This window comes from Aphelocoma coerulescens, chromosome 1A, assembly GCF_041296385.1.
Source record: "Aphelocoma coerulescens isolate FSJ_1873_10779 chromosome 1A, UR_Acoe_1.0, whole genome shotgun sequence".
NCBI classification, from domain to species: Eukaryota; Metazoa; Chordata; class Aves; order Passeriformes; family Corvidae; genus Aphelocoma; species Aphelocoma coerulescens.
Window position 1 is genome coordinate 78,937,950 of NC_091014.1, and position 24,894 is coordinate 78,962,843.

Below are 24,894 nucleotides of genomic sequence, written 5' to 3' on the forward strand. Positions count from 1 at the left end.
TGTCTTTAGCCTGCCTTCCTTATAAAACTGTATTTTCTAACTCTCACCTCTGTGCCAAGCTCTAATGGTGAATCTCATTTTCACAGTATGTTTCCAAAACAGTATTGCCCTATTTTTCAGTTTTCCTCCAAGAACTTACTTCAGAGCCGGTGCTCATAAGCCAGGTGACATAACTTGGTCCAATTCAAGTGAATTGCCAATTTTAGAATGTCATTTACTACCTGAAAATGTGCTGGTGGCCACAGTCCAGAGAGGGAGGAGACAAAAGTAATGCTGCAGTAATCCATGGGCACAAAAATCTTGCGTTTTAAGAACCACACAGCTACATCAGTACCCTCCCCAAGCTGAGCTTATCCTCCTGTGAGGTTGCCTTTCACTCTCACTGTGGCAAGAATATAAGAATTACCTGTCCCTGGACCTCACACCAGGGGCCCCATGCAAAGCTTGACTGGAAAGCCCAGGGACTGATGTCTTTTCTTCCTTGCAGCTTCTGACAGAGAGCACAGGGAGAAGCTTCTCTGACAGCCAAATAACCCTTACTCACAAGCTGGCCAGCAATCTGCCCTGACTGCATGGAAGCCTTTGGCAAGGAGGAGGCTGCACCCACTCTGCTCCAGCCCCAGCCAAAGGCCAGAACATCTCCCCCATCCCAGGCTGAATGTGTTGGCTGTCAGTGGAGCTACACACACAGAGTATCCATCCACCTCTGCTGGGTTTTGGACTAAACAGCTGTTACAAAGGAAGATTTCACAGACCTGCTGCTGTAACAGGTACCACACAGCATGTCAGACACACATGTTTCTGCTGTGACTGCAGGGGCTGCCCCTTTTAGATCAAGTTGTAGAGGTCTCAGAGTTCAATCCCCAGGAATGGCTTATGAAAGCAATTACCACCTGAAAGGTCTCTTTGTTTTTGTGCCACTGCTTTTAATAACGATTGCATCAGATATTTTCTGCCATCTCAATCTTCTTTGGTACTGCTAATGAAGAAATGACAAAGCCCAACACTTAGAATAGCACCCAATGCAATGAACTGCAAGCACTCAGGTTTGAGGTTTTACATCTGCCCTCCCAAAGCTCTTTCCCTTTGATGATTTTAACCATTGAGTACCAAGCTCCACATAAGCCCTGAAGGGTGTGACATGCATGGCCGAGCCAGGGAATCACCTGCGGGCAGGGGCCCAGGAACCTTGCTCTGACACCAGACAGTCCTGTCCCACGGGAGCAGACAGACAGCCAGACATGAGAGGCACATGGCATTTGAGGGAGTTGTCTGGACAATAATAAATTGGTTTGATTCTTCAAGAAATCCTTTCATTTATGTTTGCTTCAATCTGTTACAGCAGCAACAATCGTTGGCCAATTTAACAGCAAAGCTGGCAGTAGGATCCAGACCTCCCACACTTCACACCCTCTGACCATTCCTCCTCATATCAGCAGAGTTATGTTCTTGTCAGATATTGACTGACAGGTAAAAGGAAGACCTGAAGAGAATACCCAAATCCCAAAAGGCTCAAATCTAGAGCTGGAGTCTGCACTGAGACATCAGCTCTGCATTATGCCCCAGCATCTAACCACATATCCACAGTACATTGTATTTTGAATAAACCACCCAATGCCAGGAAATACATGGCAGATCAAAATTACTTTGTGCAAGACAAAGCACATAATCCTAAAATACAGCCTCATGTAGGACCTGTTAGAGACTCATTTTATTTTAAAGGAAAGCTTCACAGTGACCTAGTCTTCACAACAAAGCTCAATAGGCAAAAGGATCCCAATATTAAAATTTCCAAATAACCCTCTGACCAGTTAAATTTTCTTTATAATCTCTGACTGAAAAATGAAAGATCACAACCAGCATGAACTCCCAAGGGAATCCACTCACTTAACACCCTATGCTGATTTATGTATGTGTGTATGCATGCACACAGATACGCACACATGCTTATGTGTCTAAATTATGCACATTACCCATCCCTTCTGCCCACATTCATATGTGTAACTCTTAGTAGAGATCTTTGCCATGTAATTACTCGTTCCATTCACAGAAGAGTTCACAAGGATCATCTTTGCTTTACGTTCACGAAGAAAAGGAAGCTCTAAAACACTGCAGCCCAGCTTCCCTGACACCTTGCCAAGTGCAGAAAATCTCTTCAGCAGTAGTCAGGAGTCCAGTCAGCATGAACCAGTGATGAGCAACATGTTCCCTCCACAAGCTGGCACCCTCATTTTGCTGAGCCATGTGAGAAGACCCTGGCTTGGCTGTCAGCAACACAGAATCACAAAATCTTTGAAGAGTTTGCTTTGGAAAGGACCTTGAAACACCCTGCAATGAGCAGGGACATCTTCAACTAGACCAGGTTGCTCAAAGTCCTGTCCAACCTGACCTTTAATGTTTCCAGGAATGCAGCATCCACCACCTCTCCAGGCAACCTGTTCCAGTGTTTCATCATCTACAGTGTAAAACCTTTATATCCAATCTCAACTGACTCTCCTTTAGTTTAAAACCATTAACTATTGTCCAATTGAAACAGTCCCAAAAGGACCCTTTTGGTCTCATTTATACACAAAAAAACATCCCCCAAACTGAATTTGACGAAGCTCCACTCAACCAACTTTAAACCCAGTTTAAGACCATGGGCTGTATCAGACTCAGTTGATTTTTGTGGTCATGCTTCAGATCTGATGAAGAAGGTCTGGAAGCCAACTTGTGAAGGAAAACTGTACCCCCGGAGTGTGGCTGCATCTAAGTTTAAATGGATCAAAAGAAAGAGAAGGGTTAGCTGGGCACGGGCTTTTTTGTCCAAGAGTTTTTGCATCACTTCTGTCCCGCAGTCCCAATGGCCACTGCCCACAGGCAAAAAAAGCCAAAGGCTAAAAAGATTCCTGTGGGTAAGTTCATGAGTTTTTCATTCTGCAGGTGAAGCTATGAAAATGCAGAAAGCACATGGAGTAGGGTGGCAGAAGAAAAGGAAGGATAGGGAAAGACTCTGTTATCTCCTAAATGACTAATCTGAGCCAAAAGTTACCCTGCAAACTGACAGGCAAAAGTAACAAACAAGGCCAGGCTGAGGTGGGAGCCGCAGAGAGACCTGGTGGATGTTATGTCCAACCATGCAATAAAAGATGCAGGACAGACAACAGTGCAGCTTTATCAGCACGAGCTGCTTCCAACCATAGAAGCCACGAGTGAGTTATGTGGATCCTCCTGAACCCCTGCCAAGCAAAACTGTACGGCCTCCGCTGAGCACTGGCGTAACTGGAGGGGAAAAAAATGAAGCATTTATCTAGCAAGTGCTTTCTAAAAGGGCCTGGAGCCACTTGAGGGGCTGGAATGCTAGAGATGGTTCCAAGGGGATGGATCAGCCATCAGAGTGCATGAGAGGCAGGCAGGGATTTTTAATAAAAAGCAGTGATTACCACCTCCTATTTATACCACATGAGATCATGAAAACCATGGCACATACTCCTTTACTCCTGGAAACACGAAGTCAACTGAACAACCATGTGACAAATTGGCCCTTTTCATGCACTTTGTCTTTGTAAACCTCTATTTCCAAACATGTCACTTAGACTGAAAAATAAGAATCTGCTAGAATAGTAATTTCTGTGCCCTCCTCTCCCCCAAATCAATGCTACAGTAGATTAGGATTATAAATCCAAGTTCTGGGCTGTTCCACTCAACATGTAAACCTTAATTGTTCACAAGGAAGGACAGATGCTCTAAGTATGCAACATGTGAGAAAGAGAACTTCAGAGTCTCCAGAAAACGCATCATTTATTTCTAACTTCTGCTGGCTACACACATGAGGCACTACAGACACAATGTGCCAAGACATAAAGAAAAAACTATTTCAAGTAAGCTTTTCTGCCCTGAAGAGCACACCTTTTCCTATTCCCCTTCAAATGTGGTTTGAAAGGCTTAGAGAGAGGAAATACCACATTATTTCCATGGTAAGATTCCACAGCTGAGTTTGGGATAATACGGTGATAGCCTTCATCAGCACTCTTTCAGAGTGACTCGTATAACTTGCCTGTAGCTTTGCCAGTTACGAGTAATGCCACAATGGCTAAGATACACCAACACTTCTGTACCACGTTTCCTTCACACGTTGCCTGATGTCTACTGGACTCCCTTCTTGTGAGCAAGCCCATTGCCTCCACACACGGAATCCCTGCCACGACAGGCCCGTGAGAAGCCACACCTTTCACCTGCTCCTCACTCCACACAAATTCTCCACTTCAGCTGCGATGCTCTACAACTGATCTGAGCACAGCCGATCTGCAGAGAAAAAATCTACTGCCCCTGTTCTTTTGCTTATTAAGCCGATGGATAACCAACCTCCCCGCAGCACAAACTGCACAAATAATGCTGCAAAGGTAATTCATACTGGGTGACACCCCAGTATAGTTCCTGTGTGTGACTGCAGCTCCACAATCACTACAATCAGGTCTATGCATTGCTGGATCACCCAGGAGTACAAACTTCATCAGGATCCGGCCAAGGCATGTGACCAGGCTGCTGCTGAATGAGGCAGAGTGCAGGATGCGGGGCCAACGCCAGTCCTGCTCTGGCCACATGCCAGGCACAGGGGTGCAGACGATACCTGATCTGGCTGGAGCTGAGTACAGTGACACCTGAGCCGGCATAAAGTCTGCTAGTAAAAAGTTAACCTGTCAAAAACTTCTTGAATTAACTTGAGCAGGCAGGGTGAATGAATAGCAGGTCAGCGCTTCACATCATGTGGCCACCCCATTTTGGAGCCAATAATAGGAGCTGTACTGCTGGCTTTTGTGCACTGCCAAACCACAGCCTAATGTCGATAGTGATGTTTATATGCATGGGGAACTCATTGCAGGATCAGGGCCCCAGAGTCCTTCAACTCGCCTTGCCTCCAACTTAAAGCAAAAAGGAAAGAAAAAAGCAGAGTGAAATCTGAATGTTTAACCTCTAAGTAGTCAACAGAATCTACTTATATGGAATCTGTAGGTGAAGGCAGAGCCATGACTGCTTCTGTAGCAGATAAATTTAAATGATGATTGAAGTAGAGCCTATTCCTTCAGGTTAGTGAAGGCATCAGTACAGCAAACACATCAGAACTAGGCTGATTTGTGCAGTATTTTAGCAATCCAGACAGTATTAAAAACACACCTTGTCATGCTGAACAAATGCAAACTTTATTTTTTTTCTTTACAAGGAAAGGGTAGTCCTGCTCTTCTGAAACTGTTTTGAAAAGCCTTACCTGATCTCTGGTAGAACTTAAGCCATTTTTAACACTGCTGAAGTACTGTCCAGTGTTGAGATGCACACAGTTACTATTACGTGAGGCTACAGACACATAGGAAACATGGTTTTCAAACATTCTTCCTTGAAATTGCTGGAAATCACTGGAAATTGCTCGGTTTATGAGAATACTTTAGCAATTTTCAGAGCTAGTTCAAGGAGGCCATTAGCCGAAAGCCATTTTCAGAAGATTTTTCATTTCCCATTACAGAAGCCCTAAAACGGTCCATGTAGAGATGTACGGCAACCTTGACAGCTGCCCAGATCTCTGAGCTGTTTACAGCCCTGTCTTATCCCTCCTGCAGGCATGCCTGGACAGAAGGTTCCCAAACTTTAGTCCTCAAGGCTACGATGCTGCCTCACGGCCACACCGCAGACCGCAGCAGCCGGCGCTCCAGCAGGCAAAGGTGAGGGACTCACCCGCTGTCCCTCTGCCACCTTCTGCAGCTGCACGAACCCCTGTCCCTCCTCATGGGACCAGGGGCTCCCAGAGAGCTCGAGGAGTTACCAGCCCTGGCAAACCTCGATGCAGAGGTGGTCCAGTGGCAGATACCGGGGTGAAGTGAGGGGGCTGGCTGGAGCGCGGCACAGCGCCGAGCTGGAGTGTCCAGCTGTGCCAGGGGAGATTCAGGCTGGACATTAGGAGGAACTTCTTCGCAGCAATGGGTGATTAGACATTGGAAGGGACTGCCCAGGGAGGTGCTGCAGTCACCATCCCTGGAGGTGTTTAAGGAAAGACTGGACGTGGCACTCAGTGTCCCCACAGGTTGGACTCGATGATCTCAGAAGTCTTTTCCAACCTGACTGACTCTGTGATTCTGTGAAGCAGCACTGCTGTCTGAGGCCATGCCACTCCTGCCCTGGTGGGGACCTGTCATCCACGGGTGACAACACAGCACCCACCACGGCTTCTCTGCACTGACAGGGCAGGAAGTGGGGCAAGAATTGGGATTAGTAATGCATTAGGAAAAGTACTGCCAGCAGGTCGAGGGAGGTGATCCTGCCCCTCTACTCAGCCCTGGTGTACTGCATCCAGTTTTGGGCTCCCCAGGACAAGAGAGACATGGAGCTCCCGGACAGGGTCCAGTGAAGAGTGACAAAGATGATGAGGGGACTGGAGCATCTCTCTTGTGACAAAAGACTGAGAGAATTGGGCCTGTTCAGCCTCAAGAAGAGATGACTGAGAAGGGACCTCATCAGCGTCTCTAAGTATCTGAAGGATGAGTGTCAAGAGGGTGGAGCCAGGCTCTTCTCGGTGACACCAAGCAATAGGACAGGAGGCAACGGGCAGAAACTGATGCACGGAAAGTTCCTCCTGAATACGAGGAACAACTTCTTTGCCGTGTGGGTGCCCATGCACTGCCCCAGACTCGCTCTTTGGACACTCCAGGACGGTCTGGCCGCCCCCCGGTGCCACACGCGGGAGCCGGGGCGGGCCCGGTGACGGCCGCGCTCCCTCGGGCCGGGCCGGGCCCGGCGGTGGCGGGCCCGGCGGTGGCGGCCCCGGCGGCGGCGGCGCGGGGCAGCGCGGCCCCAGCGGGGAGCGGCGGGGGCGCAGCCGCGGCCCGCGCTGTTTCCAGGGCGACGGCTCGCAGTGTTCCGGACCGTACCATTGCGCAAGCGGCGCGGGTGGGGGCGGGCGGGGGAAACAGGCCCGGCCCAGCGCCGCCTCCTCCCCGGCTGCCTCCTCCCCCCGCGCCTGGCCGCGCCTCCCTCCCCCCCCCCCCCCTCCCGCGGGCCGGAGCGGCGCCGGGCCCAGCAGCGCGCGGCGCGGAGCGGAGCGGAGCGGGCGGGCCCGGAGCGGCGGAGTCGGTACCGGCGGCGGGCGGGCCGGGCCGGGCCGGGCCGCGCCACCCCCTGCCCTCGCTGCCTCACCGCCGGCGCGGGATGCGGGCGGCGCGGGGCCGCGGGCTGTGAGCGGCGGCAGCGCGGAGACAAAGGGAGGCGGCGGCGGCGGCGGCGGGGCTCGGCGGCCGGCGCTGGGCACGGGGCGCGGGGGCCGCCGCCGGGGCGCGCCCGCCGGGATGCGGCGCGGGGCGGCGCGGCCGCGGCAGCAGCGCGGCGGCGGCAGCGGCGCGGCCCGCCCGGCGCGGCGGTAGAGGCGGCGGGGCCGGGCCGGCGGTCGCGCAGTAGCGTCTCCCGCGCCGCCCGCGCCGGCGATGTGAGGGCGGCGGCGGCGGCAGGAGGAGCGCGGCGCGGAGCGGAAGGCGGGCGGGCCCCGGGCGGAAGCGGGCCGGGCCCGGCGGCGAGGGGCAGCAGCGCGGCGCCGGCGGGGGCGGCCGGGCGCGGGCGGGCGTGCGATGGAAACGCACATCTCGTGCCTGTTCCCCGAGCTGCTCGCCATGATCTTCGGGTACCTGGAGGTGCGCGACAAGGGCCGCGCGGCGCAGGTGTGCACGGCCTGGCGGGACGCCGCCTACCACCGCTCGGTGTGGCGGGGCGTGGAGGCCAAGCTGCACCTGCGCCGCGCCAACCCCTCGCTCTTCCCCAGCCTGGCGGCGCGGGGCATCCGGCGGGTGCAGATCCTGTCGCTGCGGCGCAGCCTGAGCTACGTGGTCCAGGGCATGGCGGACATCGAGAGCCTCAACCTCAGCGGCTGCTACAACCTCACCGACAACGGGCTGAGCCACGCCTTCGTGGCGGAGATCAGCTCCCTGCGCTCGCTCAACCTGAGCCTCTGCAAGCAGATCACGGACAGCAGCCTGGGCCGCATCGCCCAGTACCTCAAGGGCCTGGAGGTGCTCGAGCTCGGAGGCTGCAGCAACATCACCAACACCGGCCTCCTGCTCATCGCCTGGGGCCTGCAGCGCCTCAAGAGCCTCAACTTGCGCTCCTGCCGGCACCTCTCCGACGTGGGCATCGGGCACCTGGCGGGCATGACCCGCAGCGCGGCCGAGGGCTGCCTGGGCCTGGAGCAGCTCACGCTGCAGGACTGCCAGAAGCTCAGCGACCTCTCGCTCAAGCACCTGGCCCGCGGGCTGGGCCGCCTCCGCCAGCTCAACCTCAGCTTCTGCGGGGGCATCTCGGACGCGGGGCTGCTGCACCTGTCGCACATGAGCAGCCTGCGGAGCCTCAACCTGCGCTCCTGCGACAACATCAGCGACACGGGCATCATGCACCTGGCCATGGGCAGCCTGCGGCTGTCCGGCCTCGACGTCTCCTTCTGCGACAAGGTGGGGGACCAGAGCCTAGCCTACATCGCACAGGGCCTCGACGGGCTGCGCTCCCTGTCCCTCTGCTCCTGCCACATCAGTGACGAGGGCATCAACCGCATGGTGCGGCAGATGCACGGGCTGCGCACCCTCAACATCGGCCAGTGCGTCCGCATCACCGACAAGGGCCTGGAGCTCATCGCCGAGCACCTCAGCCAGCTCACAGGCATCGACCTCTATGGCTGCACCCGCATCACCAAGCGGGGCCTGGAGCGCATCACCCAGCTGCCCTGCCTCAAGGTGCTCAACCTGGGACTTTGGGAAATGACTGAGAGTGAGAAGGTCAGGTGAGAGGAGGAGGGTGCCCTGAGACCTCCCATCTCCTCTGGAGGGACTCACTGACTGACTGACTGACTGACTGCTGCAGAGGAGGAGAGAGAGGGGCATGCACAGAGACATGCTACCCACGCACTCTGGCACCGCAGGGAGGAACACAGAGAAAGAGGGTATATCCTCGACCCTTCTCTGCTGCCTACCTATCCTTGCTGTGGAGGAGGAGAGGGAGGAAGGGGGAGCAGGAGGACAGAGAGAAAGCACCTATCCATTTTCCAGGTCACGCCTCTAGCTCCGTGCTGGGGCCACAAAGCTCTCCCTTCCCACAGCATCCTTCCCTGCAGAAGAGGTAGAAGCCCACACTCTTATGCACTGGGGCTAGAGACACCCCTCTTTATCCCCACTCCCAGATTCCATCCCCTCAAGCACTAAGGATGGATAAAGAAAGGCCCTTGTTCTGCCATGTATTCAGAATAGATTATTTTTGGTTTATATAAAGGAGAGTGGGAATGGAGATGGGAACAAAAAATAATAACAGCAGAAAAGGCTTCCTAGCTACACTTGTGTACCCAGCCACCAGTCACCCTGTGCTGGGCAGACACGGCTTTTGATAAAACAACCATTCCACCTCTGTGCTTGCCCCTCCCCTGTCAACACATTTGTGACAGAAATACTGCTCCCTAGGTACAATGATTTTTTTTTTCCCCCCTTTTAAATCTCTCTTCAGTCTCCAGTTTCATGTTATTCTCTGCTGTGGGTGGATACAACCTCCCACTATTCCAGTTCTCCACTGCACTGAGACTAGCGATAGCTACAGCCTCTCCTTTTGTCAGTATGTTTCCATGTCATCCTGCACTATGGGTAATGGAAAAGTCCAGGCACTCCATTCTGTCTTCCCCGTCTCTCCACTGGAGATGAATATACCATTTCCTCCTCCTCTTGTCTCTGTGGGGACTGGACACAGACCCCAGCCTCTTAAGCCTTCCCGTGCACTGGGGGACACTTACTGAGACTTGTCTTCCCTTTCATCATTCTCTCTTTTTCTCCCCTCCTCCTCCTTGGCAACAGGGATAGGCATATCCAGCCACATATCCATTCCTCTTTGGGTCGGGGGTGAGCAGGTAGAAGGGAGTTCTAACTCCTCTCTACCTCGGGGACACGAGGAAGAATCTCCAGCTTCATTTCTGCTTCATTTGAGATACTGTGACCTGTTTTTATTTTGAAATGCATAAAAAAAATTACTGCTACAAAAACAGCCTCTTACTCTCCCATCCATCCCTTGCTTACATCCTGTAACTGATCCCAGTTTTCCTCACTCATTCTCCCCTTTACAGTATTCATTTTCTTACATGGTTTTATTTTTAAAGACATAAGAAGTTGCTGTTCTTGTGGATTTTTAAGTACATTTTTTTTCTGCTGAATATATTCTAGATATATAAATATATATATGATGTCTGGCTACCTCGTTTTAATTTGTTACTTTTTTTTTTTCCCCCTCCTCAAAAGCCCTGGAATTCTTACAGGAAAGAGATTTTGAGACTGAAACATTTTTGTGCCTAGACTGGAATAATGCCCCTTGGGTTTGTTCTTCTTTTTGCCCCTCCTCTGCCCCCACCCCCTTTTTTTTTTTTTCTTTTTTTAATTTTGAATTTTTGTTTTTTTAGGCTTACCCTACTGTGTCCCACCTTCACATTCTGGTTGTGCCTCTTCCTCCCTCTTCACTGGGGACTGGGGACCCAAACTGTGCTTCTGCATTTTTACTCTTCTAGCACAAATATGTAACGTGAGAATCCATGCTGAGGATTGGGCTACTGTTAACACAAATGTGTAAAATGCAAGTTTGTTTAAAAAAAAAATTATATATATATGGATATATGCAAATGCTTTCCCCTCCCCTTGTAAGCCACCTACAAAAGGTCACTATGCCAGGCTTCCTGTTGGTAGGTGGAGAGGAGCAGAGCTGGCCTGCAGGCCCCAGGGCTGCAGTGTGAAGGGGAGGAGACTGAAGTTCATCTGTCTTATCTCTGTTCTGTCAATAAAATGGAGCTGGGTCTTTAGATTATTTTTTAATTATTATTTTAAAGAGGAAGAGTAAGTTTGGGTTTTGTTTTTGTTTTGTTTTGATTTTTTTGTTTTTAAATATCTTGGCTTTTTTTTTGCTTATCTGTTCAAAATCTCAAATCCTCCACAGTAACAGGCCAGACCACGGAGTTAACGCAAACCCAGAGACCCCTATGGATTAATTGTACTGTTTGTGAATTTGTATAAAAAAATAACAAAGATCCTCTTAAAACATTTTATATTCTTACAGTAAAAGGTTAAACATATTTATATAATAAAAGAGGAAATATGAAGTATGTTTTTGAAAAAAAAAAAAAAAGCCGTATCTGTGTTGTCTGTGCTTATTGAAGACGTGTATCTGTATCTGTGGGGTTTGGTAAGAACAGCCTTGTGGGGGGATTCGGGCTGGCTCTGCCGAGCCATGGAGGAGGAGAGGGAGAGAGGTGCCTCCTGGTGCAGGATGTTGAGGAACATCACCACGAGGAGTTTGTAAGGAAGGGGTTTGGCAGGACTTCGTGACCATGAGGGTGCTGGCAGCATCCCTGGGGACAAACCCAGTTCAGCAGCCCATTGCTGGGAAGCGTCAGCTGAGTCTGAGGTCGGACAAACCAGAAGTGCTGAAACCTGCTAGCAGCTGAATCGAGTACTTAGTGATAGAGGAAGACATTTGGGGGGGGGGGGGGGGGGGAGAAGAAGAAGGCCTGTGTTTCTTAATTTTTATTAAGCTCCAGATAAATTGCATGGTGGAGGATTTTTTAGTGCTTTAAATTGTGGCCCTCCCTGAATGGAAGACCCGTCAAATAAAAACATTTCCCAGCAGTGACAACCACCAAAAACCTGTGCCCTTGCAGACCTGGGAAATCTGAAACGTCTTGGTTGATTTCCACTGCCCAGCCGAAGATTAAAGAGAAAGTAAAGTGGGACCGTGTTAGAAAAAAAAAAAAAGTTTGAATAATCTAAGGTGTCCTTTGTCCTCCACCATAATCTTTCTCCTCAACGTTATGACTTTTAACCCGATGCGGTCCCTTTTTAGCCTCCCCGGCGTGGGGTGTTTTATTGTTGTTGGAGATGGAGCTTAAGCGGTGTTTATAGGGCAGGCACAAAGCTCGTCTCCCCCAGCCCGGCGGCGGGGCTCTCGCCCGCTGCCCCCTTCCTGCCTGAAGGAGGGGGAATGCGAAATGGTGGAAGAAGCCAGAGCCATTGTTCAGGAAAGTTAAAAGAGGAGCTGTCCTTGCTTGCTTGCTCAGTCATGCATACTCAATCTGGCCGGGCCCGGGTCCCTATGGAAAGGAGGAGGGCGATTCTTCCCCTCTTTTTAACATTCCTCTCCAGGCCTGGCTGTATTTAAGCTGCTTTCCTCCGCGCCGAGGAGGAGGGAGGGGGATGGTCTGAAGTTCCTGTACATTTGCATTTTAAGCACTTCCAGCGCTGAGCAGGCCACTTTGTTCCCCGCTCCAGCAGCCCTGGCTGGGTGCTGCTCCAGGTGGGATGCTGTCCCAAAGGAGGTCCCCTGGGCGCCTGCCTGCCCTGGGTGCTCAGCCTCTGCCTCCACAGGTATTTTGGCTAAGGCTGGCCTGGGCATACTCTTGTTGCCAGCTCTACCCACCTCACCTCTTTGATGTCAGTGCTGCATTTCAAAGGGGAAATTAGTGCCTGACTCTGGGTCTCTTAAAAAGAAACACCATCTCCTCTGCATCCCAAGGACCTGGACTATCTCAGGGTCTGGACTTTGGGGCGTGTGTTGTTCTATTCCCTCCTTTCCAAGACTTCCAAGCTTTCTGCTGGGAGTCCATTCACAAAAGCTGCATTGTTCGCTTTAGGGAAAGCCACCACAATTGGATCTAATTGAGCCTGACACTATATCCATCTTCCTCTACTTGGAGGGAGGTGTTGGGGTCTGTCTTTCCTGCATTAAGAAAAGAGTTTACAGTAACTTCTTGATGGAAAAAGAGCATGTATGCATGAATGTTATAAACAACAGGAATTCCAGATCAGGTTCCCCTAACAGCTGAAAACGTAATTGCTCCTGGGGTCAGCAGCAGACCCAGCCAAGGATGGGGAAAGATATACCTCTCATAAAGTAGTTTTTTTTATGCTGGGTTTGAGTGAAAATGGCATCCCCTTATTAAGCCCCATGTTCATGTGGATCACGGTGGGACATCTATGTTTCAATATAATGTGTGTGCTCTTAAGCTCCGTAATCAGAACTACGATAGAATTTTTTTTCTCCTAAAAAATCCCCTGAACTTCTTCTCCCAACTTACGAAAAAAAACCAAACCAAAAGCATTGCCCACATGGCCCAACATCCTGTTTTAAGGGGAACCCAAGCCAAAGGAAGTTGCCAAAACCAAAGCCTCCCTGAAGCCCCGTTCTTAGACACCCTGGACTGTTCCCGTAGATGGAGCAAGTGCTCCTCATACCTTCCTCTCATGCTCCATTGTGACAGCACCTCCTCGGACACAGATGCAGGCCAACAACCATAGACCAATTACCACATAACTTCTCAGCATAACCGACCACTCTTGAATTTTTGAACATGACTCAGTTGGCAACTGGGGTAGAAAACCATAAAAAACACTCCACTACTTGGAAATGAGCTGGAAGTCGCCTGTCTGTGAGCCCACAGTGCCCCAGTGGTGGCTTTGGTGCCAGCCTTCACCGCTGTGCCCAGCAGAAGTGGTGGGGCAGCAGGGCCCTTGCCTACAGCGGCACGGCGGGTGACGCAGGGACCCACTTTATGGACTGGCAGCTCTGAGGAGCGGAGGGGCCACTCTCAAGAGGTGGTGGCAGAAAGCAGAGCAGGAGCGATGTGGAAGAGGGATGAAGCAACTGAGCAGGAGAGGAGGTGCCCAGGGACCGAGGGGCAGCAGCTGGGGACGCCAGCTCGCAAGCTGCAGCGAGTCCTGCGTGTGCGTGGGGCTCCTGGTTGGCTGCAGCAGCTGCTCCCCTGGCCAGATCCACGGCTGGCTCCTCTCCCTGGGAGATGGGAGGAAAAGCAGGCTCCACCTGGGTCCTACTGCCCTTGGACTAGCACATGGGAGGTCCATGCATGACAGATTTATACATTTTATACCTTCCCGCTGCACACTGCGGGTTCGGCTGAATCAGTTTGTCATGGTGGCTCTGGGGTCCTTTGTTTCGCGGTAATAAATAACGGGGTCACGGGGCAGCTGTCAGGCAAACCACCTGGGGCCTGTGCTACGGCCAGGGGTGATCTCCATGCTAGACAGTACAGAGCTTACCACTGAACCTGCCCTTTGGGGGTCAGGGAAGGGTTAAAATGAGACCTGGGTGGCCAGGACACTCAGAGATTTTGGAACCAAAGCTAGAAGTTAGCACAGGCTGCCATTAGCGGCTCAAGGGTAGATGTCCCTGGATCTGGCAGCCTCGCTGTGTACGCATGTGGGATGCTCCTAGCAAAGCAAACCTTTTTTTTTTGTTTTCTCTCTCTCCCTCCTCTACCTTAAATGCCACTCCTTCAGCCAGCAGCTCTATAACAGTGCCTTCTGTGGAGGAAAAAGATAAATGGATAAACTCGACTGGGTGGTGCGGGCTGGATCCCTCAGGACATCAGCGAGGCCCTGCGCCAGAGCTGCTGGCTGGGCTGCACTGACACTCCCCACCGTGGCCAGCCAGAGAGGCCGTCCTGGTCCTGCTCAATTCCCCAGCCCCAAGCTGCACGAAAGAAAGAGCTGGAGAGGGTTCATCAGGCTCCTGTGCCAGAACTTCAGCCTCCAGCCACATTTGGCAGGGATGCTAGTGCTTCTCCCCCTTCTTTAATTAAATTTACCATATGCACTAGCTCAATGACAGCCCAAACTGAAATAGCATGATGGAGATTTTGAATGATCTGGAGCTGATCTGTCTCTGCAAGATGAATGGAAATGGGATTTTCCTCAAAAATTTCCTAAAATCTGTGGTGTGTCTTAGAAAAGGTGTCAAAAGTTTAATACCAGGGCCTGAACACATGCCCTGAGAAAGTGTTTCCACATGAGAGGGTTACCAAGGCATAAACCAAACTCATATTCTGCTACAGAAACTAACTCAGACCTAGAAATGGGAACCTCCTCCTAGTTATTTTCCTTCCTCTGAGTCTTGTTTCTCTGGGCACAGTCTAGTGATTTCATGATGAAGCAATTTCCTCTCCCAGCTTTGGGAAAAAAAAAAAAATCCCAAACAAATTTTATCTGAGCTTGGTCCTGTTCCTCCCTCTCCTTCACTTCTTTCTCCCCCCAACGTCCCAGCTTTACAACCCTTGGATATCTTTAGGGGTTTGGCAGTGGGCACACACAGACAGCATCACAGGGGCACACAGATCACAGCCCTACAGCCAGCAGCCTCTCTCCTTGTTCAGTGAGCTGAAATGCCAATAAATCCCTGCCATTATCTCCCTTTGTGACAGCTGCAGTGGCACTCCTGGCTCCCCAGCTTCAGCGTGAACCAGGTGCATCCTTCAGTGTCATAAACTCCTCCTGCCACACACACTGGCTAGAAGCCTTGTAGGGCAGTCATACCACAGGTGAGCTGGCTCCCTCTGCTCCCGCGGGCTCCTGGGGCTGCCAGGGATGCAGTGCCTGCCTTGGCTCTGGCCAATCTCCACCCACTTGGCCAAGGCACCCAATGCAAATTGACCAGAGGTGATGAGGATAACGAGATCCCTCGGGTTGCTGTCCACTTAACACCCAGGAAAACCAGACAAGCAGATGGAGACTGCACTGCTGCCTGCGACAGTGGCGCCGTCTCTGCAGTGGCACGGGCTGGGTGGCACATCCCCGTGCCCATCCCCGTGCCCATGTGTATCCCTTTGCCCATCCCTGTGCCCATGCCCGTGCCCATCCCTGTGTCCCCATGCCCATCCCCGTGCCCATCCCCAACCCCATGCCCATGCGCATCCCTTTGCCCATCCCCGTGCCCATGCCCATCCCCAACCCCGTGCCCGTTCCCATGCCCATCCCCATCCCCGTGTTCCCATGCCCGTGCCCATGCCCATCCCTGTGTCCATGCCCATCCCCGCGCCCATGTCCATGCCCTTCCCCATGCCCATCCCCGTTCCCGTGCCCATCCCCGTGCCCGTGCCCATCCCCGTGCCAGTGCCCATCCCCGTGTCCATGCCCTTCCCCGTGCCCATCCCCATTCCCGTGCCCATCCCCGTTCCCATGTCTGTGCCCATCCCTGTGTCCGTGCCCTTCCCCGTGCCCATCCCCGTTCCCATGCCCATGCCCATCCCTGTGTCCATGCCCTTCCCCGTGCCCATCCCCGTGCCCATTTCCATCCCCGTTCCCGTGTCCATGTCCATGTCCATCCCCGTTCCCGTGTCCATCCCCGTTCCCGTGCCCATGTCCATGTCCATGTCCATCCCCGTTCCCGTGCCCATCCCCGTTCCCGTGTCCATGTCCATCCCCGTTCCCATGTCCATGTCCATCCCCGTTCCCGTGCCCATCCCCGTTCCCGTGTCCATGTCCATCCCCGTTCCCATGTCCATGTCCATCCCCGTTCCCGTGCCCATCCCCGTTCCCGTGTCCATGTCCATCCCCGTTCCCGTGTCCATGTCCATCCCCGTTCCCGTGTCCATGCCCATCCCCGTTCCCGTGCCCATCCCCGTTCCCGTGTCCATGCCCATCCCCGTTCCCGTGTCCATGTCCATCCCCGTTCCCGTGCCCATGTCCGTGCCCGTTCTCCCGGCGCGGCGCGGCTGCAGCGCGCGGTGATCCCGCCAGGCGGCAGCATTGCCCGCCGAGTGCGGCGCGGCGCCGGCACCGCGCGTAATTAACTGCAATTAACTGCAATTAACGGCTCCGCCCCGGGCTGCGGGGCCGCCGCGAGCCCGCTCCGCGCCGACAACGCGTGTCTGAGGGGGCACCCGGAGCGGTGAGAAACGGGATGGGCTAAAGGGCCCACCTGTCCAGCCCTGGGCACGAACTGATGCTGCGTGACCGAGGCCGGAGGTGTGAAGGGATGGGGAACTCCAGGCTGCTCAGCAGCATCACCACCGTCAGCATCGGTCCTGAATTCGGTGAAGGTTCCTGCGGGTTTGCACCATAAACCAAACTGGAAAGCCACACTCGGCGTAGCTGGACTGGGAGTCAATCATAGAACCACTGAATGGTTTGGGTTGGAAGTGACCTTAAAGATCATCAATCCACCTGCCATAGGCTGGAACACCTTCTGCTATAAAGGGGTAGCTTAAAGCCCTATCCAGCCTGGCCTTGAACACTTCCAGGAATAGAGCATCCACAGCTTCTCCAGGCAACCCATTCCAGGGCCTCAGCACCCTCACAGTACAAACTTTCTTCCTGAAAAGTAATCTAAACCCAACCTCCTTAAGGTTAAAGCCATCCTCCTTTGTCCTATCACTACATGTCCTAGCAAAAACTCCCCTTCCAGCTCTCTTGTGGCCCACCTAGGCACTGGAAAGTGCTCCAAGGCCTCCCCAGAGCCTGCCCTTCTCCTTGCTGAACAACCTCAACTCTCTCAGCCTGTCTTCACAGAAATGCTCCAGCCCTCTGATCACTTCCATGGCCCTTCTCTGGACTCACTCCATCAGGTTCACATCCTTCCTGTGCTGGGATGTGCATCAGTGCACCCCATCATGTGAGAACTTCACACCCCAGCCCAAAGGGCTGCCTCCTGGAAACCATCCATCCTAGACTTAGCACTTCTGCCCTAAGACTCCACCTCTTGACATCTATAGTTTGACACCAAGAAAATTATTTTATTTGGTCTTTTTTAAAGCATGCAAGTGTGAGAATGGTAATGGAGCAGGACCAAACCTGAAGTAACGCTTAGATTGTTTTATTTCGGTTTTGTTGTGCAGGGTTTTGCTATGCTGTTGGCACAGTTACTCCACTGGACAGCTCTGTAGTGATTAAGGCATCTGGAGCTGTATGTGTGTGTCCTTTTTAGCACATTAACTTAAACAGTCTTTTTTATCCAGTTCTCACACTGCTGCTACAGGTACAGTGATGGTGTCTTTTTCAGAAGCAACTACACCTTATAATTTACAGAATTTTAATAATTAGCTTCTGCAGGCTCATTATATACACAGACATCAAAAAGGGAAAATCAGCACTAATGAGGGAAGAGAGGTGGAAGCAACTTGACTAAGGTGATGTCCAAACAGTGCCTGGCGTCCACCCCTTTCCACCTCCAGTCCTGCTGGTTTCTGCCTCTTGGAGCAGCAAAAATGGAAATTAGCTTTCCAGCCTAAGGTAGTCCTGGAGAGGGAGGGGCAGGACAGAGAAACACTAAGTGCAGAGGACATCTTCCTAGTCTTCCACAGCAGACTCTCAGCCAGCACCCTGGAAATGCTGGTGTACGAGTGTGGGCAGTGGAAGAGCTCCCAGCAGCAGCAGCCCCTCCAAGAAGCCACCTCTCTCTCTCTCTGTGCAAACCCTTCAGCTGTCCCAGCTTTTATTTCGGGCAATGGCAAGCCTGACCCAACAAAGCGCCGCCTGGACAGCGCTGCAGGGAGTGTCCCGTCACAAGAGCAGGTACGGCCCTGCCCGCAGCCCTCCGGCCGCTCCCGGGCCACCTCCCCCGGGACTGTCCCTGCGGCGCGGCCTGGGGACCACCCAGGCGATCAAAGGCGCCACACGGCCCCCAAGGCCGCAAATGCTGTCTCCCCTCATGGTTTCCCTGCCCCAGAGGCACCTGCCCATTAGCACACGCTTGCCCCGACCACACCAAAGGCCGGCCGAGCAGCAGCGACTTTCGCTCTCCTCACCCAGACCACACGGCACGGGGCTTGTGCCTGGGCTGCCCACTCCCTTCGCTCACCTGCACCGCGTTACAATGCCAGGGGGACAGCAGGGGGAACATGGGGAAATGCCATCTCCCACCCACACCTGCCAGGGAGGCAGCGGGATGGGGGAGGCTGCATGTGAGCGGCTGGGTGTAACTTCCACCCTGTCCCTAGTGCCAAAAACAAGCATGTTAAAGCTAATCTACCCCTGTCTCAGCTCAACTGCTTTTCTGTGACTAAGCCCCTTATAATGGTTTTACTAAAATCCCCTTTTGATGGAAAAAATCCCAGCTGGAAGTTTCGGGCAGCGGCACAATGTGCAAGTCTGCGTGTCCCTTTCCCCGGCTTCACAAAAGCCTCTAATCGAGTGGAAAATTTGCTGGAGGCCAGAGGTTTAGGCCTGCAATTATTTTTTAAGGGATTATCAGGAGAGAATGGGGGTACTTACGACCCTCCTTCTCTTTGTGCTTTTCTCTGTGCCGCTTTCAGATGGACTCAGCCAGAAACCTAAACCACCGCAGCTGGATCCAGCGAAACCAGGGCTCAGCTGGGCAGCCTGCCTCCCCTCTGTCTTACAGGACAGATCCCAGACTCCAGGTTAGATGAGTCCCACTCCAGCAGCATGCAACGAACAGAAGTGCTTTTCCACAGAAGCAACACCCTCGGATTTTTTTTAAAGAAAAGCTTGAGAGAAAGCAAACGACTCCAGCCCCCTGAGCCTCAGTGAAGTGAAAAGCCAAGGAGCCAGGAGGGATGAGATCCATTGGACAGGCTGGGCTTTGGCTCTGCAAAGCCATTATGTAGGAGGTCTTACCCAAGTTAACTTGCAGCAAGCTCCAAAAAAGACTTGGCACGGAAGATGCGCGCACTGTAACACCCAGCTTTTAGGGGCTTTGCTCCAAGGGTGGATCCTGGCGTTAGGGTCCTCGGTGCTTTTGCGGCCTCTGAGAACAGTCAGACGCCACTGAGGATCCAAAACAACTCCCTGCCGGGCACGGAGCCACTCCCTGCCAGCACACTGAGCAGGGGCACGCCAGAGGAGAGGCGCCCGAGGGGCTCCGTGCCTTGCTCAGGGCTCCCGGGAGCTGCCTACGCCCACACGGGCTGAAACCAGGTGCTGCTCCTCTTCCATCAAAGTGCCCCATTCCCCTTGCCCAACAGCAGGTGAGCCACAGCCAGAGGAAGCAGCGGTGTTCCTGCTTTCCAACTGTAGCCTGAGGATGCAGAAGATCTGCTTTAATCCCTGCCTCCGTTCACTTCCAACCTATCCCTTCTGGAGAAGGCACTAACTAACCATCAGAAAAAGGGCTACTCTTCCCTATTCCCATGTCAGCCACGCTACGGTGTGGATGGTTATTCCAGACTTGGAGCAGGAAACGCAATACGTGAGGAAGCAATGGCTCAAGACCCCTCAGCATGTGGCATAAAGCAGCTGCTGGTTAAAACAGAGAAGCAGGTTGTGATCCCTGAGCTTCCCAACCATTTGGCTGCTGGGTAAGATGTTTCAAAACAAAGTGGCAGCTGCCACTGGGGTTTTTTGATCTTATCGTGCCTGCATGTGCTGGGTGTGCTCTGAAAGCACCTGGGCAGGCTGAGGGGCCAGGATGCTTGCCTTCTGGATGGTGATCAGACTCAAGCACTTTGGGGCAGGCATTTAAGTAAAAAACTCAGCACCCAAGGGGTGTTAAAGCAGAAATAATTAAAAAACTCCAGACAAGCACAGAGAAAAAGGCAAATAAGGCATCTGTGGAATTACGATGCCTCCAGGAGCTAGGTGGTGCCTAAGCTGGGGATTTTTGTTCTGCAATTTTGAATGCTGCCTAAATGTCATTTGGCTTTGTTTTGGATTTTTCTTGGATCAGTTTTTTTGCCCCTCTCTACCTCATTCTCTCCATCCACATGGATACTGTTTTTGCAGAATTTTAAGACAGTAAGATAAAAAAACAAATGGCCTAGCCTGGTCAAAATTGCTCATTAAGGCTGATGTGCTTTCAGATACTCTCTGAATCTGCTCTCCAACACAGCTTGTGAACTTCAGCATCTCAAAATAAGGAAAGTACAGCCACCAGTAAGTAGTAGCATAGGATGTGACCTGTGTGATTCACTAGTGGCACTAGAAGTGTAAGATCAGGTGAAGAGTCAGCTCCAGCCCCAACTTCTCACCCATACAAATGGCACCGTGCACAGTGCCACAGAGGAGCCATCCTTTACTACCTCCAAGGAAGCAGATCTTCCCCCAGCCTGCTGTCCTCCAAGCACCACTGGTGAGCCTGGCTGTTGGACTCCTAAGCCTTTCTAGTTATACAAAGTCTGCTGTCCACAGATAACCTTGAAAAGCCCTGCTTGCAGTGTCACTGGAACACCATGGACTTCCAGAGATCAGCATCCAAGTTCTGCACAGAGGTAGATCAAATATACTTGGATCATTTCTGAAAAGGGTTTATCTCACCTGTATATAGCCTACAGCCCCCTTACTCAACCACTTCCAGTTTACTTCTAATAATTTTTCTCCCTATCCACCTCAAATAGCCAATTTTTTCCCCCCAAATTAAGCTGTGTTTTTAATGCTCTCCACAACTGGCTACAGAAAGAAGTTGAGGAGTTTTCTGCTTCAGACAGCCTCTTCTGTCCTGGATGAACACTCCTTTCCCTGAGTCCTCTCACTCAGCTCCCTGCAGATGCACCTCAGATGCTTCAGCTCCACCTCTGTACAGCATCTGCCTGGTGAAGAGCCCAGTTATCACGTTGCATTGTACAGGTGGATTTCCAGACCTAGAAACCATTACTGTCCTCACAAACATTCGTGACCCACAAGAGTTGAAACCAGGATCCCAACAACATAAAGAAATTTACCTCACCAGCATGTTACCAAGATTTAATATGTTTCAGTATTTCAATTTTGTTAAGGTATATATTATAATAAAGATACAACTTGTCCCATGTACTTGCACATGTTCATTTCTGTCCCCTCCATGCCATTTCCCTGAAGCAGGGGCCCTGCAGACAGAAGGGTTTCAAAATCTGTCTGCAGTTACTGCACTGGAGCTGTGTTGTGTCAGAAGAGGCTTGGTGTTGAAAGAACTGTCTATATGCTCAGCTGCAGATGGTTACAAACATTTAGAGAAGCTGCTGCTTCCAAAAAGGAAGGACAAGTCCTTCTTATGATGAAAGCTGGGGGGTTTCCAGGGTTGCTGGTGTGCCAGCAGAGGATCCAGAGCCAGGATAGATAATCACGACAGGAGAATCTACAAGTGCCTGAGGACTACCTACGCAACATCTGCACGTCTCATGCACCAGGTGCTGGTCCCTGGAGCACATAATTTGGGCATGCACTCAGTGTGCCACTCCTACCACCTCCTGGCTCCCACCAGAACAATGTCACGCGCTGCCTACAGCTACGTGCAGAGGAGGAGCGCCAGCCCCAGCTCAGAGGAATCTGTCATTTACCAAGAATATGTTGTGTCAGTGCAAACCTAGCCCACAGCTGGGAATTGGCAGGACATGCTTGAGGTATCGCACTCACAGAAACAGAACAGAACAACTGCTTTGCCCACAACTACCCAAGAACTGCAGGCAGCTGAAGTCAAAGACTTAAAAGGGGGCACAGAGAGAATCTGGGGGTCAGGCTCCAAGAGAGACACAGATTCAGACTCCAGAAAACAGGCTGCAGAGAGGAGTTCATCCCAGCAAGTGTCACACTGCACACAGATGTGCTTCTCTACAGAGGTGAATGCACCTCACACAGCTCTGATCACTCAGTCCACGGATCCTATACATATCAAGGAAGGGAGCATCTCTCCTTTATGCCTGAGCTGTTCTCAGAAGCTAAGGCTGAAATCCTGGCAATAATTCCCCCCTTTTCTTCAAAAACAAAAGAAAAAAAAAACCACCCAAAACAACAAAGAAAAACAATCAAAAAACCACCCTGAGTCAAGAGTCTGCTACAGCACAAAATGAAAAAGTGCTTACTCTTCTTCAGGAACAGAGTATATTTCTTATATCAGGCTGAAGGTAGCCTGCACACAGATGCAGTTCTGGAGGACCTTTATTTTAATAAATATGCAGGGGGAAAACCTCTGTCAATATAAATCCTATGGAAAATATTGCTCCTGTAGACAGAAGAGAGACCAGTTCTGTTTGTGTACTCAGGCACGGTATATAAGAAGATATTTTAGAGGCCTCTATACTTAGCCATTGTGGTTTCAATCTTTCCCAGGCCAGAGGTAGCTGTGTAAGCATAAACTCAGCATTGGCTAAACAAGTACTTCTGAAACCATACTATTATTACCAAATTAGTTAAAGAAGGTTTCTTTCTTTTTTTTTTTTTTTTTTTTTTGGAGGGGCAGGGGGAAGGGGAAAATCTAGACTTCAAGATAAAATCATAAAAAAGCCCACGAAAAACCAAAAAAAAAAACCCAAACAAAACCCCACCACCCTTCTAGCCCTTAGAGCGAGATGTGTTTTTATCAGTACCTCTTTTCTATTTAACTGCAGCCAGCCCACTTCAGGTCATGCTCTCACCTGACCTCAGCAGGATGGCAGCCCCAGCTCTTGCCGGTGCTCCAGGACAGCCAGGGTCCCTCAGGAAGCCACGTGGGTGACTCGGGCAGTGGAGCTCCTTCCTCTGAGTCAACACTGCCCCAGTGTTCCAGCACCACGCCGAGGCCACTGACCTGTTGTCCTTCAGAGGAAATCAGTGGGTGCCTGACCACACCGGGGGCTGTCAGAGACAACACGGAGCTCTGCACAAACCCTGGCATTTTGGCTACATGACTGCTCCCCATGGGCATAATGACATTTCTGCCTCCTCCACACTCTGTCCTGAATTGTTTCAATGGCTGCTGTGTTTCACCCAGCCCTAAATGCAACCTGAGGGTTGGAGGAACAGCTCCAACACAGCCCAAAACTAAGAACCTGGAATTTTATTGCTGACCCCACCTTTGGCTGGCTGCATGACTTCAGCATGTCTCTCCTACTCTCTCCTCTCCCTTGCTTGCCCCAGGTGCAAAAGGGAGATCAGGAGAAGAATCTCTTCTGTAAAATGCACTGAACGACACTGGTGGAAAACCCCACGAAAGAGAGCACCATGAAGGTGAATTATGTGAGACGGTGCTATTAATCAGGTACACTGATTAAACATTCTGGGACTTTCTGCAGTAGAAAAGGCATTAGGGAAAATAAGGGAGATTTGTAAAGAAAAGAAGCGAAGGTACAATAAAGACCTATGATCTTTCTTTAATCCAAGAGAGCCTTGGATTAAGGACCAGACAGGTATTTCCCCCTTTGATGTGAGGCACTTCAGGGATGCCCACCCTACAGGAAATTCTCAAAAGGTGCTGAGCATTAGCAGAAGGTTTTTTCCACAGGCAACTCAGCTGCCTGTAATTACCTGAAGAAAAATTCGTCCTCTCCTTCCCTAATCCCAGGGCTCTGATCACATTCTACATTTGCTCTGGGGACCCCATTTTGGAGCCATGTGACATTTACAACACACAGCCTGAAAAACACATGAAAAACACACCTGGATCTGGGATTTGGCACAAACTCCCTGAAGGTTCACTGAAAGGTTCCCCAAAAGGTTTGTGACCCTTCTCAGCACAACCAGGAGCAAGTCACAGTTTGGAACTGTATCTTGCATCTTGGGCAAGTACAAAATCTGACCGAACTCAGAAGCTGTGACCAAGATGCACTTGGGAGAGTGTTTCAGTTCAGTTTAGGCACAAGCTCAGTTCCAAACTCACAGGCCAGAACAGAGAGCAGCCAAAGGACCTGCACCCACCTGCATGGCAAAAGGCTCAGCCTGACACGGGTGATGGGGACTCACAGCAGACCTGACCACCACCAGTACAGAGACAGCCAAGGAACACCAGTACTGTAGGTCAAAGAGGGAGTCACTTCCAAAGCAAACCCCCCACCCATCCCACCACCCATGCAAGTGGTTTCCAACTTGGAGCAGCCCTAGAGCTTGCAAAAGGGATTCTCTGTGGATGAAACTGCACAGCAGACCATGCTCCAGGAGGATGCTCTATGTGCACTATCCACGTCCATGGGATCCCATAAAAACTAGTCCGAAATAACAGTGCCCCACCCCGCAGTGCTACTGCCTGGGTGCCAGGTCTTCAGCACCACCTGTGCCCCCTCCAGGTCTGCTCCTCCTGGCCCACTCTGCCACGGCCACCAAGAACTGGGGCTCTGCTGCCTGAGAACTGCAGAGGTACAGCAGTACCCGATGTTTTGGGATACCTGCTTTTGAGCACCCTCTGCTGGATATTAAAATTCTTAATCCCCTCCAGGCCAGCGATGCTGGCAGGCTGGCCTCT

At 51.8% G+C, this 24,894-nt stretch overlaps 2 protein-coding genes and 1 long non-coding RNA gene across 4 annotated transcripts in view; 1 reads left to right on the forward strand and 2 right to left on the reverse strand.

Annotated features, from left to right (window-relative positions):
* The window catches only part of WNT5B (Wnt family member 5B), a 71,224-nt gene that overhangs the window by 28,306 nt on the left and 18,024 nt on the right, over positions 1 to 24,894 (reverse strand). The gene's annotated exons all lie outside the window — the stretch shown is intronic.
* On the forward strand, positions 7,368 to 8,875 carry FBXL14 (F-box and leucine rich repeat protein 14). Its single transcript, XM_069003666.1, has one exon. The coding sequence runs from the start codon at positions 7,587 to 7,589 to the stop codon at positions 8,787 to 8,789; it is 1,203 nt and encodes a 400-aa protein (XP_068859767.1). The 5' UTR covers positions 7,368 to 7,586; the 3' UTR covers positions 8,790 to 8,875.
* On the reverse strand, positions 9,237 to 20,050 carry LOC138104416 (uncharacterized). The gene is made up of 2 exons (XR_011148059.1): positions 19,389 to 20,050; positions 9,237 to 10,582 (listed from the first exon to the last, which is right to left on the reverse strand). It is a non-coding gene; the product is annotated as an uncharacterized lncRNA (long non-coding RNA).

Excerpts from the sequence above, each read along its gene's own strand:
- FBXL14 (XM_069003666.1), top strand. The coding sequence starts at position 7,587 with ATGGAAACGCACATCTCGTGCCTGTTCCCCGAGCTGCTCGCCATGATC.